General features: G+C 35.3%; 1 protein-coding gene across 1 annotated transcript in view; it reads right to left on the minus strand.

Moving 5' to 3' along the window:
* LOC126235570 (leucine-rich repeat and calponin homology domain-containing protein) overlaps positions 1 to 21165 on the minus strand; it is a 198742-nt gene that overhangs the window by 20288 nt on the left and 157289 nt on the right. Inside the window, exons 14-16 of the mRNA XM_049944287.1 lie at positions 19482 to 19619; positions 15424 to 15501; positions 10792 to 10890 (exon numbers count right to left, since the gene is read on the minus strand). Of these exons, the coding sequence (XP_049800244.1) occupies positions 10792 to 10890; positions 15424 to 15501; positions 19482 to 19619 (315 nt within the window). The remainder of the gene's footprint in view (positions 1 to 10791; positions 10891 to 15423; positions 15502 to 19481; positions 19620 to 21165) is intronic.

Raw genomic sequence — 21165 nt, forward strand, 5'->3', positions numbered from 1 at the left:
CAAAATTATGCATTGTGCTTTGGGCCCTTACGAAAATAAATATCCGAGAAATAAGTGAGACAGCTTTTCGTAAATGTTCATGTAAACAGTGTGGGCCTACAGATATAGATAAAGTTAAAGCTGCTTCACTATAAGAACAACAGACATTAGGCCCTTATGGTTCTCTGTGCCTCACCTACATCTTCTGAGTTGTGATCTATTATTAATTTGGTTTCCTTGTCAAGTTTTAATGTCTAGAAATTTAACATAATTAAAATCGACTGGAGATCTTGTTACTATATGTCTTCAAGTCATAGAGTTTCTTTTAGATTATCGAAACCTTTTTAGAGCAAGTTCATATTAAAGTATTTTTTTTTTTTTGGAATCAAAAATTCCAATTTAAATATCTCCTTCAGTTTATGATTCTTAAGTTTCATAATTGTGGTAGTGAGTTGTTTTAAGCTGAAGTTTACTGTGTCTTATGGAAATGACTTTAACCTGACTCCTGCACTCTATGGCAGGGGCCAGAAAATAAACTTTCGTTGGCATTGCCAGTTAAGGGCTTGCATCTTACATGTATGTTTCACAATACACTGCTGGTCCTTGTCATGACTGTCTATTACAGCTGACTTCTTATGATGCAGTTATGCTCTTGCTGCTAGAAAGATGATTTGCCAGAAGCCATGATGTACATCCTACTGTTCTTACGAATTCTGAATAAAGAACGTTCAGCTCAACTGTGTCAGTCAAATAAACTCAGCCTTACATACTTAACCGTATACTCACCCCAGCATTTAGTACTGAAACTGAAAATTTTCTGTCTTGGGTTTGTTCACAGAAATCAACTCCAATAACCATGAACAAAGTGGGCTTGATTAACAGTTCTGCCACAGGTTGTTGACTGCCATTTCCTTAGATACACTGCATGCCACGAGGTTGTGGTCAAGTTAGGACATGAGTGTAAATTCAGGACTACAAAGTATGTTATCTGTCCCAGTTCAGTCATTGATCACTAAAAGCAGTTGCGGAAAGCGAAGTTGGCTTTCCCGTCATACTTGATGGCAGGCAATTCTAACATTGCTCTGTGTTACATGTAACAGCACTTCAGCACTTGTGAGCTGACCTGCTGTGTTGGAGTGCCACCTTCAAATTAACTGGCAAGTGAAAGATGTCAACTAGCAAGTAATTTTGATCAGACTACAGTCACATGGTAAATAGGGGAGTTTGCCATCAAATTAATGCATTTGATGGATGCTGTGCACAGGAAGAGATCTGAATCATGTAAAAAGTAGTCTCTGATGTTGTCTCATGACAATGCACCAGCTCATATGTCGCTTCTTGTCTGCAGTATCACACAAAACATCTGACTTCCATTGTGCCCCATCCCCCTTTCCTCTGGACCTAGCCCCAGCAGACATTCTCTTGTTTCGAAAACTTAAAGCCACATTGAAAAAGTATCATTTCCAAACCATAGAGGAGATTCACCACAATGCAACAAGAGACCATCCCAGAAAGTGCATCCCAGGAGGCTTTCCAAAAATGAAAGAAACACTGGTAATGGTGCATTACCAGTAGAGGGGAGTGGCAGTGCTAAAAATGTAGTGCAATAAGCAATAAGGACATTCTAAGCAAGGTTCGGTTAACATCTGTCATATTGTGAGGCTCTTAACCAATACAAAAAGCAGTTCAGAACCTTCTCCACAATAGTACTTGTTCCCAAATTGTCCACCAAACAATACCTCTCCAGAAAAATTTGGATGGGGTGTCATTGTCTACCCAGCCAGTGACTACCACTCATTTCCTGAGTTGATGGAAGTTTTGGGTTGAAGCCACTTAAACGTTGATGGTAAGGTGAAAGATGAGGTCCAATCCTTCCTTAAAGACATGACAGTGAATTAGAACAATGTAAATATACAACAACTGTTCTCGCACCCCCAAATATGTATTCAACTCCATAGCAATTACATGGGAAAGGAGACAGATGTTGAACATTAAAAATAATGTATGAAGTCCTGAAAACAGGTGTTCCTTTCTGCTTAAAAAGGATGGAGATCTCATCTCTTGGCCAGTCCTCACATTTCTGGTATTTGATATGTAGAACTATTCAAAAGAGTCACAGGATTTTTAAATCCATATTAAACTAGACTGAACATAAAAAACTCTACTTTAAAAAAAAAAAAAAAAGGTCCACGGTAAAGCAAAATTTTGGTACCACAGCCTTTTGTAACCACAGATTTACCAGTAGTTAAATGAGAAAAGGGTGAATGGCAAATGTAATACAGTGACAATAAGTATATCGATACAATGAGTAGTCTGTTAATGTTTTCCTGCGTCTGTCAGCATCCTTTCTGGTTTAGTTCTTCTTAGCTCCATAGAGTGAAATTCCTTCTAGCACCTATTTCACTAATTAGTATTTCCTCAGCTTTCTTGAAACAAATTTGCATTTCATGCATTAGATAATGTTATAACATATATTCTGGTCTTATTTGACATGTACCACTTACCAGATTCAGTTCTTCTCTTTCTTATCTTTTATATTTACATTCACTATGAGGAAAAACCTGGTTTCACAATCTCAGTATTCCAAAATCCTTACTGCATATCTGTCTGCTCTGTGCTGATATTTCAAACTACTGGTAATATATGCACTATGTTCAGCCTACTTGTTCCCAATTATGAAAGGCTTATTTCAGTAAATGCTCAAAAATATCAAAAGCAGTTATAACAGTTTTAACTGTGTAATCATTATAATAGTCTGTAAAAACTGCTTGACCAATGGTTGCCTGTGTCAAAACATGCTAGGTGTCAACATGTCATTGAGGAGACACATGTAACTGAGGATTCTACTAGAGGTCTCTAGTAGGAGCCTCAGTGACATTTTGACTTCTAACTTGTTTTGACACTGGCAGCTATCACCCAAGCAATACTTAGGGGCTATTGATAAAGACTAAACACTCAAATCTTGTATACTCACTAAACGATTTTGTGGCCCATTTGCAGAAATAAACTTTATAGTGAAAAGTTATGTGGTCACTGATTCCATCAGCCAATAACATGACAAATATAGACTACTTCTAACATTCTGACAATGACTGACAATTCATCAATACAAGGTAAGGTATGCAGTGTGTCTGGTTCCATAGGATTAGAATTACTAAATATATGGCAATTATTATTTTATTGTTCATTATATGCACTATATTGCTCCTGAATTTTGAACAGTTATGCCAATATACTGACACTATATGATTATGTACCATGGTTGTTTATGTACTGCCTGTGTTTGGATATCTTGGAGCTTGTATTGATGGCGTGCTAGAGTCAGTTATGTTTCCTTCAATTTCTGTATGCCCTATGGCTACAATACTTTGTAAATTTTTAGAAATTATATGTTCAATGTGATTTTTAGTCAGTCAGCTTAAAACAGTTCTACATAAACATTAGCCACAGTAAATAAACAGACCTGGCAGAAACAATGTCATTAATCAAACAATTTCTAATGGCTGTAGAACCAAGTATGAAAAAACCAACTGCAGTATTATTTTGAGCCCTCTAACACAGTTTTATCATTTATTTTAATCTACTATTTCTTTTTTTACTGTGGTATATTAGTAAATTTAGACAGATATAATTTGTCTATCATTTTAAAGAACTCGTACATGTATTACATGTGCACATTAAGTCAAAAAAAGTAATCTTCACTTAAGCTTTCTGGACAGTGACAATATTCTCAGTATAAAGGAATTCAGAGAAATTCTTACAATTGAACATTTCCACAGAAATTAGAGAGCAACAGAATAGCACACAATATATTGTGTAAATGAAAACAAATTTTCACCATAGCCACTTAACAGATACATGACAAAATGACAGATATATGATAAAATGACAGAGTATGGCAGATACATATAATAAATATATAATATATTCAAATACAGACAGAATGAATACTTGTGCATACTAAACAGCAACAAATACTCATGTATAGTTAAAAACACCTTTGGAAGAACAGGTTCCTTCAGTTGCTGAAAGTTAAAAAAAAACAGCACTACTCAGCTCTCTTTCTGCTTTGAAAAGGTAACTCCAGTGGGTTTCTCACCCTCTGTGTTCCCATCAATGTACTGCACCTTGTTAAGTACAGTGAAACCTCTCGAGAAGATCACCCTTTTAAGCTGACCCTCTCTCTAAATGACTGTATTTTTAAGGAACGGAAATAAATTTTCGTAAGACCCTTTAAGATGACCACCCCATTCCCCAACCAATGACCACTCTTCAACAAACAGTGTCCTCCCTTTCAAACTATCACAATCAATCATAGGAAAGGGAATTACAATGCTGTATTACTGTAAGGGACCAAAAAAATCTGTGAAATTTCATTGTCATTTGTACCTTTAATAGCAACCAGTTCCGGTTTTTTCTCTGTAGTGGACAGTCATGGCTACTTCAAATAAAAGAAAACTTGACCTTTCACTAGAATCATGAATTTCTGTTATTAGAGGGAGTGAAAAAGGAAAATCTCTGCATCAGTTGGTGAGCGAGTTTAATTGTAGAAAAAGTCAAATATAGAATGCAACTGCAAACTGTGACAGGTATGTTAAGGAATGGGAACAAAATGCCAACAAAAATTCAAAGAAAAGAAGGTGGTAACCATCTGAAGACATTAACAATGCTGTTTTAGAGTGATGTAATAGAGCACAAGCCAAAGGACTGCCTATTAGTGGCCTGATACTACAAGCAAAAGCTCTTAAATTTGTTCCTGATCTCGGAATTCCTAATGTAAGTGCAAGCAATGGCTGGTTGGGCCAATTTTGTGTTCAACTCTGTATTGTTTACTAAGAAATCTGTAATATCCAACTTGAAGATGAGCCGTAGAGTAATTAGGAGTGGTTATTATGACAGTGACATTTACAACATGGATAAAACTGCAGAATGAGATTTTCACTCTCATTCTGGAAACATCCCCCAGGCTGTGGCTAAGCCATGTCTCCGCAGTATCCTTTCTTTCAGGAGTGCTAGTTCTGCAGGGTTCGCAGGAGAGCTTCTGTTAGGACGAGATACTGGCAGAAGTAAAGCTGTGAGGACCGGGCGTGAGTCGTGCTTCGGTAGCTAAGATGGTAGAGCACTTGCTCGCGAAAGGCAAAGGTCCCGAGTTCGAGTCTCGGTCGGGCACACAGTTTTAATCTGCCAGGAAGTTTCATGGATAAAACTGGCCAATTTTTTAAAGCTGTTCCAGACAAAACACTAACTGCAGAGGGTGATCAGTGCAAAGGCATCAGAATAGCAAAACAGATTAATAGAAGTAAATTGTCCACAGCACTTCAAAAACGATGCAATTTCCTTGCTTGGTGTCTCTTGGCATTAAAATAAAAACACATGGATGATGTGCGACATTTTTCATTCTTGGCTGAATAACGTAAATTCTAAAATGACCATCCAGGAATGTAAAATCCTACTTTTCATACATAATGCACCAGGTCATTGCAGCGAAAAGTTATCAAATATGGAAGTAAAATGTTTTTCTGCCAATACATCATCATGTGTTCAGCCTCTCGACCAAGGAGTAGTGATCCAGTTTTTTAAATTAAATAAATGAAAGAAGCTTCTGCATTCCATTGTTGCAAAAATGGATAATGCAACATCAGAATATGACCTAGCTAAGTCTGTGATCACAGTTGATGCTGAGAGATGGATTAAAAGTTCATCAAATGATGCAAAAAAATGAAATAATTACAAAATGCTTTATTAATTCTGGTTTTCAGTCTTCACAAAATTGTGAACACTGAGGAAGAAGAATCAATAAACATTCTCAGTCACCTGTTTGATGCTGCCAATACTGAATTGGACACTTCTACAGTGAATGAAGAAATTAAATGCTTCAATAGTAATGACAATTGGGAAGCTGTCATTGTAGAAATGAACCGAGATCCACAATGTAGTGACAACCAAAACAATGATAGTGACACAATTTTTGCAGAGGCAGATGGTGATGCCTTATGTAGTATTGCTAGACACAAGTCCCTTGCTTTTGAGCTCTCCAACCAAAAACTAACGTACTTACTATCTGAGGTGAAAAAGGAATATGAGAATGCGATTGTAAGCAAATATATGAAAAATTGTGTGCGGATGCCAATTTCCGTGTATTTTACTACGCAAATGATTATGAACATACTGTATTATTATAATGGTTATTAATACATTATAAGAGCTCATTTTTCATTCTAGCAGTTGCTGTCATTAATTGTGTTCAGCATCACATTTTACCTTGATTACCACTTGAGAAGACCATTCCTCCAGATGACCACTTCCTCACCAAAAAAAAAAAAAAAAAAAAAAAAAAAAAAAAAAAAAAAAAAAAAAAAAAAATACATGGCCAGGTTAAAGAGGTTTCACTGTGTGTGCAATTTTAAAATGTTATATACATGACATGACCAGAAACAAAAACTAAATACAAAAATTGCTAGATCAAAAGCACACAATGCAACATAACTTTTGTCATTGTTGTGAAAACAAATTAAATCTGAACTTCAGACATGGTATAGCATGCTTTTGCATTGAATATGTGATTAGCTGGAGAAATGCATGTGTTTCTGAACAAACTTAAATATGTTGTATACTGGCAACAGATAGTTGTAAAGTGAGTAGTTATCAATATAACAACAACAACAATAATAATAATAATAATAATAATAATAATAATGAGAAAACAAGAACAATGGAACAGATGGTGGTTTAACTCACTATTTTTCAACTACAATATGGTAGTTTTGGGTATCCCTCAGATGATGATAAAGCACTATACCGCAATCAAACAAATATGAAGATAATTACAGAAAAATATTTGAACAACTGATGAATACATTTCATGACATCCTAGATCGAAATGCTTGAATAAACTTACAGGACACAAAAATTAGCCATCACAGCAAGTAACCATGCTCTTACAGAATTAGTTGCTTAGCAGGTAACAACATGCTTGTTGCTCAAACTTTTCCACAATCTCCTCACCCCTAAACAAATGCTCCCATGAGTTATATAGATAAAGAACGTCTTACCTCACACATTAATTCCTAAGTACATATTTGGTTGTCTAGATAATAATGTACAAACCTCTACTCATTGGTGGAACTGCAAATGTAATTTTTTCTTCTATTTTTGCTTTCCCAAGAAATTATAGTGAAAGAGAATAGATGATGAAAGTGCTCCAGTTGTTTTAATAGTGTACAAGACTCAAAATATGCAGACAGTTTCCTGCACATTATGGAGGCTCAGGACACACTGCTGCTAAGCCAGCATATAAACACAATTTTACAGAGTCTGTAAGTGAGGTAATTACTGTTCCTACTAATCACGATGAATTACAGTATTTTAATTTTATCTAGAATATTTTAAAAAAGACATAAAAAAATCATGGAAGTCACAGGTTGCAGAGTGGCTGCTTTATTTAGTTAAACGTTTTGACTTATTCACCACCACCACCACCACCACCACATAACCAAGATTTTGGTTAGCATGTCATACACAGGTATGGAGTTATCTATCTTACCCATAAGATAATACAACTATACTTGCTCTGTAGCAGTTGTCTTACGGATAAGATAAATGACTCCATACCTATGTATGATTTGTTCATCCATAACTTGATTAATCATAAAATGTCTAAATCGAAACATGTAACTAAAAAAAAAGCAATTACCATACAGCCTAAGACTTCCACATATTTTTATAGTGTCCATAATAGCACTGATACAACCTTCAAAGTACCCCATGTTAGCTAGATCAGAGTTTGATAAACAAAAAAAAAGTGAAGTATATGAACGTGTGATGCTAACTGAAGAAAAGTAGAGTGACAGCAGTTCACACTTTCTGTTCGAACTTACTATAAAAAGTAACATGCTGAGTGACTCAACTGAGCAGATCTGAGACTTACAAAATATTAACAGTGAAGTTTACACCAGAAGTCACCTGTATCATAATTTTCAATGTATAAGGCATTGCGTTCAAACAACTTATTACACCACATTATTATTCTATTCACATGTATCAGAGCAGCTTCACAACAGTAGAACTGAGAAGTGTTTTATTCTAACACAAAATCCTAGGTGGAATAACAATAATATAATGAAAAGGACGTAGTGCTACTCACAATATTGAGGAGACGATGAGTTGCAGATGGGTGCAAGAAAAAGGCTGCTGTATCCTTTGGCTTTTAGCCAAAATGTCTTATTCTGAAGTAGAAAACGCACACACATTCACACGAGTACAACTCGCACACACTTGACCACTGTCTCTAGCCACAGTGGCCAGAGATGATGTTGACAAAAGCTAGTTGGGTACAGCAGTCTTTTTGTTGTGCCCATATGCAATTCAATGTCTCCTCTATATGAAGAGTATCAAACTATCCTTTTCATAAGAAATGTTTTTTTCCTAGTATAATATATGTGTATGAACATTAAGCATTATACTGATATTAAAGACCTTTGGCTATTAAAGACCTTTGGCTAGTACAGTATTTCTCAACTCTGTAGTAAGTTAACCAAAAAGGAACTATTGTCACAAGGAACAAATTCATAAGCACTAGCACAGGCAGAACTTTCCATCAGAGTCACTTGTTTATTAGTAAGAAAAAAAAAAGAATCATATAAATTACAAAATTATTTTGCCACCTAACTTCTTCAAAAAATTTCTGTAAAATAATTCGTATGCACTAAAATTACAACTACCATCTGTAGGTATAGAAATGTCCCCAATATTATTATTTTTCACTTAACAAGCTGATTATCTTACAATTTTTATTTTGATAAAGCTATTAAATTGTACTACACCATTCATTCATTACATTTGGTATCAGGCAAAAAAAAGTTACCTTTAGCAGTACACACAACCAGCATATTATAGACTGAAGCTGACTAGAGAAGTAGTGACAACAGATACATGTAATTTCTTCTATACACGAAAAAATTTAAATTAATGAAGATGTTTAAGTAAATGCAATGACTAGACTCATGTGTAACATTCTTAAAAATTACAGATAATCACTTAAAAATCTATCAACAAATGATTACAGATCATTGAGGAAGTATATCTTTCACCATCCATTCAGATAAAAACTATTCTGATGGCTCAATGATTGTTTTCCTTGGTGCCAAGATTGGTCCCATAAATACTTTTTTAGCCACACATGTCATTTCTCAAAGTATTTTTAATCTTTTTCTCACCTGTCTGCGGCAGTTTCCTTTTATAATATGAGTTTTACTTGTTTGTTATCTTACTATGTCAATTTCTGCCCTTGTCTGAGAGGGGAAGACTGCATGCTGTGGTTGTCAGTGTGACAGGAGGAACAGTGAGTGGTTTCACTCTAAATGACTGTCAATGAGTATGATGTGCTACAAATCAAAATCTAATGTCAGTAATCATATATTACGTTTCATCATCTTTCCTCCCCCTCAGTACCACTACCAACACTGAAACCAATTTAATTACAAAGTATCGTCAAAAATGCCTCATTAAGATTACACCAATTACTATTTTCAGTCATTTGGCACGAAGTCTATCAAGCATTGATTTTAAAAAATTCACAAAATAAAAAAAAAAAAAACTATCATATTATAAGCAACACAACTTAAGAGAGATTCAATGATATGCATATCATCTGATAAAAATTCTCTCAGAGAAGTCATTACGCCTCCTCTCTACCCCCAAGTAACAGAACATTTTCTTGATCAATTTTTATCTTTGTCTGAAGCAGCATGACTTTCACTGAACAAACTGACAATGGTGATAAGTAACACAGAGATGCCTTTTGAGTCAATAAATCTATCAAAACAAAACCAGAATATTCACAGTTCACATTACATAATTTAACAAACAGAGTTACAACAATCACACTGAAATGAAAAAAGATTAAAATATATAATACAAATGTCAGTAAAATAGTAAGTACATAAAACTGTTTGATATTCTAATTAATACTTTCTTGTTCCCATAATATGTCTTAATTTTTGCAGTCCATTAAGCATAAAGGAATGTCAGCATCAGTACACATAGATAAATAATAGAAATCTTAACAACGCCATGTGAATGTTACATTAACATTACCACACAGCATGAACTGAAACAAAGGAAATGTTGCATAGCTGTCTACTCACTCTATAGGAGCTCTTCATGGTACTTACTTACTAATTAGGAATTATTACACTGAAAGCAAGCAAAGTAGTGCATCACATTTTAAACTTTAAGCTTACAATTATAAGCATTTATTTAACCACAAGTTACTGCATCAAGCCATAACATTGTAACAAATATTTTACTTTGAAACAAACAGATAATTGTTGAAAATGCAACAAATTTAATGAAATAACGTTCACTACATGCGAAAATGCATCTGCATTAACTCCAAAAATTTAACACCTCTAATCAAAAATATTTTCTGTGGTCTTCCCACATCATCATGGAAGCCTGGCCTAAATATGTCTTACTTTTCAAAAAATTTCACATATGCCTTGATGCAGATAAGCAGTTCTGCAGACATTGCAATGAAAATATTTTGTACATTATTTGTACATAAATAAATATCTAGAATTATTCGAAAATAAATAATTTTTACAAATATACAAAAATTTGTACAGATAATAACTGCCATATTCCACAGAGAAACAATTTGCAGTTAAAGTCTTTTCAAAGAAATTATTTCAGTTGTTGACAGCAACTTCATTATTCAGGTGGTGGGAAGAAATACAGAAGCACCAGAGTCCCAAGAAAGAAACACAGGCAGAACACTGATAAGAGAGAGTCACGCTGAACATTCATGCTCACGGTATGTGGACTTCCACGGGCAATTAGGCTCTCTACTGTGTGCAACACTGCGTCAACTCTGAAACGCCCAACAATGTCCTCAACAGAGCACACGTCCTCCTGCAACATTGTGCAGGGCAAAAGATTAAACCACGCCCTTCCCTACTCAGTGGTTATTTGAGAGAGCAAAAATAATTACTTATAACAATATGTTTCTTATTATACCTACAGCAATTTTGCCCCTGTAAAAGAACAGTATCTTTTCTATTTTAAAAATATACAACACTAATCCCAACCAGCAATGACAGTTCACAATTTTTTTTTTTTTTTTTTTTTTTTTTTTTTTTTTTTTTTTTTTTTTTGCCACAGCACCAATTGTGGCTTGTGAAGGAAGACCAACATAAAAGGATAAAAAGACATTAAGAAATCTGATTTTCTTGTAGTTTGTTTTTAATGGCAATAGTGTTCAAAATAAAACTACAGTCAAATAAAGACAGGGAAAAACTAATGAAGTGGCACCAAACATAAAGTATATGACCCCAGCAGCTTTTGGAATGAGATATTCATTTTGCACGTAAGAGGGAGATGTAGCACAAAGAAAAAATTAAAAAGCATGCTCTATACTCCAGATTAAGAGAGAAAAGCAAGACATCTCACTCAATCTTTTCTAATTTATTATTACTAACCCGAGGTCTCACGTTAATTTTTTTCCCTTATCATCCCAACCATCTTCAATATTTAGCTTCTGACAGCCAGTATTTAAGTCATATTTTCTGACAGCTAGTATTTATGTCATATTTTCTGCAGGTGTGGTGTGTGCATGGGAGATTGGGTGTCGGCCTCAAGTAAAAAGTAAAGTTTATTTTTTATTTTCTTTCCCTGCGTGAGTGATGTATGCATGTTATCAGAACCCAATTATAAAACAACTATGATATTTGGAAATGGTGTAGCTGGCCAAGCTGAGAAATGTCAAAATAAACCAAATCACGCAGTGCTTCAGTGAGAGAAATATACTAGTATCCAGCTGTAACGTGTTCTTGTCAACAATACAAAAGTTAATTCCTCCTACTTTCCAGTACAAAAGAGGAGTAAAGAAATAACAAACCAAGAATGACAGCTAAAAAACTGAATTGTTTTCTCCATTCCACCTGTAGCTACACAGTTGTATGTAAAATCTAGCACAATGACATAAGGGCAAATTTCGTAATTTCGAGAGAATTTTTTCTTGGTTACAAGAGAAAGTAAGTTATAGCGCAAAATTTGGATAGCAGCTTCAGCTTTTTTATATTTTAGTTAATAGATAAAAGAAGAATGAAGTATAAAAGTTTAACTGTGATACCATGAGATTATTAAATTCCACAAGCCTCAGTTGTCATTAAACTGAACAATATTTTCCACATACTTTTAATTATGCAATGTTTTGTTAATGAACACAGTGTGTATAATTATTCTGGATAGTGCCCATTCCAGAACATCAACAAGTGGGAAGCATCAAATAAAAAACAAAACTGTATTAGTAAAGGAAAATTATGTAAACTGTTATTGCTTCTTATTGGGACTTTGTGCTCTATATTCCTTCCCTTAGTTATAGTAATATCTGCAAATGGGCAAAGCTGCAAACAAGATACAACACAACAGAGATATTATTTAGCAAAAAGAAAATGCAGTGTTATAGCAAAGAAATTATATTCTGAATAATGAAAAAGCTATTGTGTCCATGATGTAGAAACAAACTGTTTAGCAACAAAGTCATTTTAATGGTGTAGAAGATGAATATAATTTCTGCTATTCATCTGATACACTGGACTGATACGATATTTCAGTGGCCAGGTATTTCATCAAAGCATACCACCTTCAAGCATTCACTCCAGCAAAGCCGTAATAAATTTTGTCTTAAATATAACATAGATAAGCTGCATGAGGCTTTCCCTGATAAACAAATGTCACTGAAGCTGTTGAGCGCTGCATTAGATAGCATTGCTAAAGCATCAAAATATTTTTATCAGCTCTAGGCAACAATATTTACCATTTGTGTAACCCCCTTATGAGAGTACTAAATTACATGGAAAATTGTGTGTGCTATTGTTAAGTAATGGTGTATAATACTAGCACCTGAATATAGCATGTTCTGTTGAAAGGGCATGGAAATGGGCAGTCTGGTGGAATGCCAAAACCAGCCACTCAATAGAATCCACTGCATGCTGGTGCAATTGCTAAAGATGTTGCCGAGCGGTCTAAGGCGCTGCAGTCATGGACTGTGGGGCTGGTCCTGGCGGAGGTTTGAGTCCTCCCTCGGGCATGGGGGTGTGTGTTTGTACTTAGGATAATTTAGGTTAAGTAGTGTGTAAGCTTAGGGACTGATGACCTTAGCAGTTAAGTCCTATGAGATTTCACACAAATCTGAACATCAGAGATGTTGATTAGCATCTATGCACCAGAAGTCCCCACCTGTGGACTTCCACAAATGGACAACAAACACCATCACTGAAACGTATGAATGCTTCAACCAAGAACGTGCTCAGATGATATATTCAAATGTTTTCAATGTACCATTCAAGACAGTGTCCAAAAGCCTTAGCAACACTAGCCTGAATCATCAAAATAATAATGAATGCAGTTGTTCAAAAAAAAAATTAAGCAAAAAGGTTGCAGTGCTCGTATCATTACAGTAAATGGTAAATGTATATGTATATTAGAGAGGGTGAGGTCTATCTATAGCTCTCAGAGATTTGAAGCAATGTCCTGAAAAGCAGTTGCAGTGTTGATACATGTTATTTACATAACACACAGGGTAAATTACATTTTATTTAATGAATAAATTAATCATTTAGAAAAGACAGTAATAGAACTGATCACATATCAAAGTAAATCATTTCAGATAGTCTGGAAAGTTTGATTTTAAGCATGTAAGCTGACAATTATTTTTTTCTGCTCCTGTTAATGCTGATTGTTACCTTCTCCATTACGAGACATGTACTGACATATTAACCACTATTTTTTTGTTCAATATTATTTGAAAAGGTGCTGAAGAATGGGTTATAAATACTAACCAAAGTTATAATGCACAAAAAGATGGCAACTACTAGAACAAAACTGAGAAACACACATTTCTGTAACAAGTTAATCAATCAAATCTTAAGAGGGTGATGTGTCAGTGATGGTCTGGCAGCTGAAATACAAGAAGGCGAGAAGCTGCTACACAGAGACAAGCATCAAGGATTGTTTCCTGAAGGATCAAGATAACTCGCAGATAGGAAGTTTACTTGACTGAAACAGTACTGGTAGACTAGTAGGCAATTCCATACTGATACTTAAAAATTCCCTCAAAACCATTACAGTTAAATAAGAGGGATTTATACAAATATGGCAAGTTTCTCTTAAACAATAAGGTCCTCTTTGCACCAGCATCCATACAAATATGATTCTCACCATGTTATTCACTGACCTACTTGGCCATGGGAAGCAGCTGTAGTGTAAGAAGAGTGGTAATAGCAATGTTCACTGTAAATGTTTTGAAAAAATGTGGTCAAAATTATAAAGAATGCAGAATGACAAAGGTGATAGCAAGTGAGCAATGAATAGGTTGTGATGATTAACAGAAGTAGGAAATCACTGGCAAACAATATCACGAAATTAGAAAAGAAGCAAAAATTAAAAATGAAACAAGACTCCTAGGACTGAATAAAATAAACCATGAAAGACAGGAAACATAAAAGATATCATTGAGATACAAGTGAGAAGTAGAAGCATTTCGTTTCAGTTGAGTGTGAAGTTAGTTTAAAATAAGAACATGATAAGAGGCAGCTTCCAAAATGGAATCCGAAGAGCTATTTTCGTAAACAAGTGATACAAATGATTCTACTTGTGAAACAATAAGCATTTTATGGTACATACAGCATTTTAGTAATCTAGTCCTTGAAATGCAAACATTTTACATGAAAATTTTCCATGACTATTAGTATAAATGTAACTAAAAATATATGGTGAATTACTGTAACCAGTCAAATTTATTTTATTCTTCCCGCTACGCATTTTGGAGGATTAAGCTCCATCAGATGGATTTATGTCATTTAATCAGGCATTGACAATTTTTATGTATTACTTTTGTGTAACCTGGGATACTGTTTCTCACTGGGCACAGGATGATTTTCCATTCATATGTCTGTCACACCTACTTTTTCTCAATCTACAACTTCATCTTCTCTATTACTTTGCATTAATTTAATGTGATTACAACCAACAATTCTCTTGTGCTGAATCTAGTCAACAAAACACTGTTTCAGTAGATCAGGCTGCCTTTTATATAATGCTACAGTTTGCTTATAATCACAATGTAACTGCACAAGAGAAACCAGTTAAGTTATAGAGACAGTCACTATGGTAATTTGACCTGGTGGAAAACAAGATAAATTGCAGTAAAACAAATTTAAATGATTTTTTCTGCTAGTGGCGTGTCCATTGAATGATGGATGAATATCTAGTGGTGTGTGTGTGTGTGTGTGTGTGTGTGTGTGTGTGTGTGTGTGTGTGTTTGTTTAGTGATTTAGGGAGAGAATTAGAGTGACGTGATAAAACAAGCACACAACTTTATACATACATACACACATACATACAAACGAACAGCTTTGAAACGCAGTCACTGAAAGTAATTACCTCATCAACACCAATTCGGCGACAAGCTTCCAAGAAATTATCCACATTTCTCCTACATCTTGCCATTGTCAGCTTCGGCTGAAAAAATATTTGATAAAATCAGATTAAATAAAGCCACGATGATTCAAATGTAAGTTCAAACAAATAACTAGCCAGTAGCCACTTTCATTATGAAACAGAAAATTACAATATTTCACTCACTTGAGTGACAATTTACATCACTTGAGTAACAATTTACATGACGGTCATTTCATCAATATCTTAAATAAAGTCTAACTGCAGAAGCTTTAAATAGTCTGATAAATCTATGCTCCTAGAACAAGAAATACAAATGTGTTTATTAAAGGGAGCCTTCAAATAATTTCTATAACACATGGAAATCAATCACTGAACTCTTGATGAGCTTTTGAGATAAATGACTTTGTCCTTAATAAGTTACTTCCGCTGCTTGACTAACATTATTCACTGATGGAAATTACGGGATGGAATACAATATTATATGAGAATAGATCAGGCACTCAGATGGGATAACAAACTGAGGTGGCATCACCACGTGGATAAGATAATCAAAAACCTCACTTATGCCTCCTTTGCACTTGGAAATCTCTTTCACTGTGTTGCCCTGCAGATGTGAATGTCAGCACACTTTACCCATTTTCATTCAATATTGTCCTAAGGCCTAACCCTGTGGGGCAATGCAATAAGGTGAAACATGTATTGTGCAGCCTATATGAAAGTATTTATTATTTAAAGTTTATAATTGAAAATCCTTTAGATATGTTTATATTTTGTTTCCCTCAATAGGGATTTTTGTATTGTGACACAAAAATGTAACATGTGGCCAGCAGACAGATAGAAACTAAAATGCTGAGATATCCAAAAAAATAAAGTAGAAGATAATTCATACATGTTAATAGTAGTTGAGCCCTGTGGCTGTACATCAAATTATATGAAGAAGTAATGTAATGTCCATATTACACAAGTTTTTTTCCAGCATATGCAGCTGATATTGATGTGAGGAATCAGTGCCCTCTTTCAGAGTAGACACTTCCTAACATATAGGGTGTATCGTCATTAACCTTTTAAGTGGGCATCACAGATATATTCATCCGTATTCTGTTGATTTACAGTGGGTCGGACAGATATATCCGTCTGCTGCATTCTGTGGCTATTAGCTAATGGGAATGATGAGTTATCAGCCTGCCACTGAAAACCATGATATTAGTTGAGCTCTGTCCATTATACGGTGACTCTCTTCAGGCAATACAGCATGTTTTGGGCTGGTTACAACATTTTCCACTCAGTACGCATCGACAGTATGCGTCCAGTGAACCAGCCACAAAAGTGCACCTTTTTGACCTGTGCTTACCACCGCATTAGTGAGTGATCTTTTGCAATGGCAAAAAGACATATTTACCAGATTCAGAGACACAGCAACTGCTTTTAGAAAGTGAACATAATTTCAGTGATAATTCTGAAAGTTTTCAAGACACAGATGCTGAGGCTAGTGAAAGTGACTTCAATTCAGAAACATCTACTGCATCAGATAGTACCTAAGGCATTTTTGCATGCTAGTGTAGTTCGTTGATCAATATTTGTTCAGTGGTGGTAGTGATACAGTTATGTCTCTCAAACAATATGATATGATGAGTTTTTGTGTGTTTTGTTTGATGATCTGTGCAAAATAATAGCTGAACAGACGAATTTATATGCACAACAGTTTATAGCTTCTCATCACAATTCAGCAGCACACTCCAGAGTCTGCAGCTGGCAGGATACTACTAGGGATGAGGTAAAAACTATTATTGAAATGCCCTTAATTCAAGGAATTCTTCACAAAACCAGAACACAAGACGTACTATTCTAAGGGAGAATCAACTGACATACTTTTCTTCAGGAAACTGATGAGTGAGAACAGTTTCATCTTTTACTGAAATTCCTCCATTTCGCTGACAATACCTCGTATAATCCCCTATGCACAATCAGCAGAAAACTTTTCAAAATTCAGCCAATTATGGAGCACCTGCGGCATAAATTCAGATCAGTATACATGCAAAGAGAAATATCATCACTGACAAATCATTGTTGCTCTGAAAAGGACAGCTTGGACGGAGGCAATTTATTCCACCAGAACACAGCCAATTAGGCGTCATATTTTATGAACTTTGTGAAAGCGGCTCCATGTATGTATGGGACTTATTGTTTACACTGGAAAGGACACTAATTATGATAGCCACTAACCAGGAGAAACAATAGCCTCTCAGATTGTTTTGGAGCTTGCACATGTTCTATTTGGGAAAGGTCACTGCATTTATCTTATCAACTGGTACACCAGTCCAGATTTGGTGGACAAACTAACCAGCAATGACACCGACATTGGTGGAACAAAGTGGCAAGGCAGAAAGGGGTTCCTCGACTTTATAAGAAAGGAAAAACCGAAGAAAGGAAAGTACATAACGTACGAGCAGATGGTAACGAAATGGAAGGACAAAAGACATGTTGTTGTGGTCAGCATCTTCCGTGATGATACATTTTTAAGTGTAAACTCGAAGAAGGAAGTTGATTACAAGAAAAATACTGGAGGTACGGATAGGTATGATTCTCAGTTGCACAGCTACCAGATGGCCAGGAGCAAGTTGAAAAAATATTATCAGAAGCTTTCCCACTTTTTGTTGGACATTGCATGCTTCAAATACATATGTTCTATACAAGAAGTGTAGTGGTGAACAAAGTAGAATGATTAGTTGGCCATATCTCCATCACAATAAGGGACAACAGTAGGACACCCATCTAGAACACCAAAAGCAACAAGCTTTACAGTCAGGCATTTTCCAGACCTTCTGCTATCCACTACGGAGAAAAGATCAACAAGGAGGTGTGTAGCGTGCATGAAAAAAGGGCTTCACAATGAGAAGTTTTCTGATGTGCAGCAGCTTGCTTTAAAATGTTTCACACTGAAACAACTTGTAATATCAAAAAACAAATTTTCATTAACTTCTGCAATATATTTTATTCATTCCCACCCAGTATCAGTTTAAATTCAAAAATGAAAACAGGAAGGAAAACTTTGATGTGTGAGAAAAGTATACAGCACCATCATGCCAGGAGGCACTGGCGCATATTACCCACTGAGGAAGAGGCTAACACATGCAAACTACCCACTTAACATGTTAATAATAAAAACTGACGTGAGTGAAAATGTATGATAATAGAAAATGTATGACAATAGAAATAAAAATAATAGAAATAAAACATTCAAGTAAACATATGTCCCCAAACAAAATTGTTAATGTGTCGTTGCAAGCCACCTCTGGCTTCAGTAAGAAATATTTTCCCAGATACTACAAATGTATTTGAAATGTGAATTTTTTTTTTTTTTTTTTTTTTTACTTCCACCATCTAATTGAGTCTCATTCATTTAATTTAAAAGTAAGTTAATGCAGATGGTAGGCTAAACATCCCTGCAATGCTTTAATGCAGTATTAACTGCATGCTGCTTTATTTACTATGACATTGATTAAGCATCAAGGTGTAATACTGCAAAACAACTTGATATGGAGTGGGTACCTAAGTGCAGCTGTAGGAGCAGATGACAGCCAAATGTGGTTTATTGTGAGAGTTATGGGAATGTGTAGCACACTTGTAAAGGAGAAGACAAAGAATGCTTGTGCATCCCATTTTTGAATACTGCTCAAGTGTTTGTCATCTCTGCTACGTCAGATCAAAGGCAGACACTGAAGCAATTCAGATGCATGCTGCTAGATTTGTTATCAGTCAATCCCGTCACACCTGCAGAATGATTCTACTGCTCCTAAAATTCATTTCATGTAATGATTAGAAGACAAAAAGTGTAGATTAGGGCTCAAAAGAGGCATACAGGCTGTTACTCATCCCTTGCTTTATTTAAAAGTGCAACAGGAAACAGAATAACTGGCAATAGTACAGAGTACTCTCTGTCATGCATTGTACAGTAGAGTATGTAGATGTAGATTTATTGAATGATCCTACATTTACACTTCAACTGAATATTTTAAACAGGAATCATACAAGAAACTCACCACAGCAGGAGAAGGCACATGAATACTGGCAACAGATCGGGGCCTGACATGGTTTGCTAAATGACACAGCACCACACCATCTGACAGTGCAGAAGCCATGTCTTCTGGAAGTGACATTTTAAGTCTCGTCTCGATATGCTGAAATGTTCATAAATTGAAATTATGACACAGATATTCCCATTACAAAGTAGAAGTATTAGTTTCTCAAATTATCACATTTCCGTCACTGGGAAGCATGAAGACATAATAAAGCTACTTTATTTACTTAAGGCAGTCTGTAATTTACTTTTACTTGTAATTTCTCTAAATATTTGTTATACAAGGACAGTCTCAATTTATAATCACATTTGTTTTATAATTAAGATGATGACAAAATTAAAATCAGTATCAACAAGAATACAGAAAAGTGTGCTTTTCATGTAGCTATCTAAAAATAGTAGTCTACAAAGCACTGTCTCTGTAGAATATGAACAAACTTGTCATTAGCAGGAATCTAACATAGCATATATATCTTACTACTGTATCCTATGAATATAATAGAGGGAAACATTCCACGTGGGAAAAATATATATATAAAAAACAAAGATGCTGTAACTTACCAAACGAGAAAGCGCTGGTAGATAGACACAATAAAAAACAAACAAACACACACACAAAGTTCAAGCTTTCGCAACCCAAGGTTGCTTCATCAGGAAACACGGAAGGAGAGGGAAAGACGAAAGGATGTGGGTTTTAAGGGAGATGGTAAGGAGTCATTCCAATCCCGGGAGCGGAAAGACTTACCTTATGGGGAAAAAAGGACAGGTACACACACACACACACACACACACACACACACACACACACACACACACACATATCCATCCGCACATATACAGACACAAGCAGACATATGTAAATGCCATATTGGCATTTAAATATGTCTGCCTGTGTCTGTATATGTGCGGATAGGTGTGTGTGTGTGTGTGTGTGTGTGTGTGTGTGTGTGTGTACCTGTCCTTTTTTCCCCATAAGGTAAGTCTTTCCGCTCCCGGGATTGGAATGACTCCTTACCATCTCCCTTAAAACCCACATCCTTTCGTCTTTCCCTCTCCTTCGCTCTTTCCTGGTGAAGCAACCTTGGGTTGCGAAAGCTTGAAATTTGTGTGTGTGTGTGTGTGTGTGTGTGTGTGTGTGTGTGTGTGTGTGTGTTTGTCTGTTTTTTATTGTGTCTACCTACCAGCACTTTCTCATTTGGTAAATTACAGCATATTTGTTTTTTACTACTGTATCCTCTAACTGCCAAAAATTAGAAAACTTCTCACAGTTACATAATCTCTACAATGTGACAAAATATCCGCTGTTTTACTTGTAGTTGGGTAATAATGTGTTCATTTCTCAAGTAGAGAACTGTTTCAACTATGCAAGTAGATTTACATGATAGGTAACAAAATTTTCAAACTTTTATGCACATTCTAATCAAAGTAAAGAAAGACTATTGTAATAGTCATTAATCAGTAAATATTCATGAGATAAATCAAAAAAATTAGCTTGGTATATTGCATTACAACTATTAAATCTTGCAACACAATATGTTTAACATTAACCTGGTTTTAATATAGATTTCCATTTTTAAACCCTAGTGCACTAATGCTCATTTTTCATTAAGAAACATAGAATGTGAGGAGCAAAGTCTCATTGGGTC

Source organism: Schistocerca nitens, chromosome 2 (genome assembly GCF_023898315.1).
Source record: "Schistocerca nitens isolate TAMUIC-IGC-003100 chromosome 2, iqSchNite1.1, whole genome shotgun sequence".
In the NCBI taxonomy this organism is placed as follows: Eukaryota; Metazoa; Arthropoda; class Insecta; order Orthoptera; family Acrididae; genus Schistocerca; species Schistocerca nitens.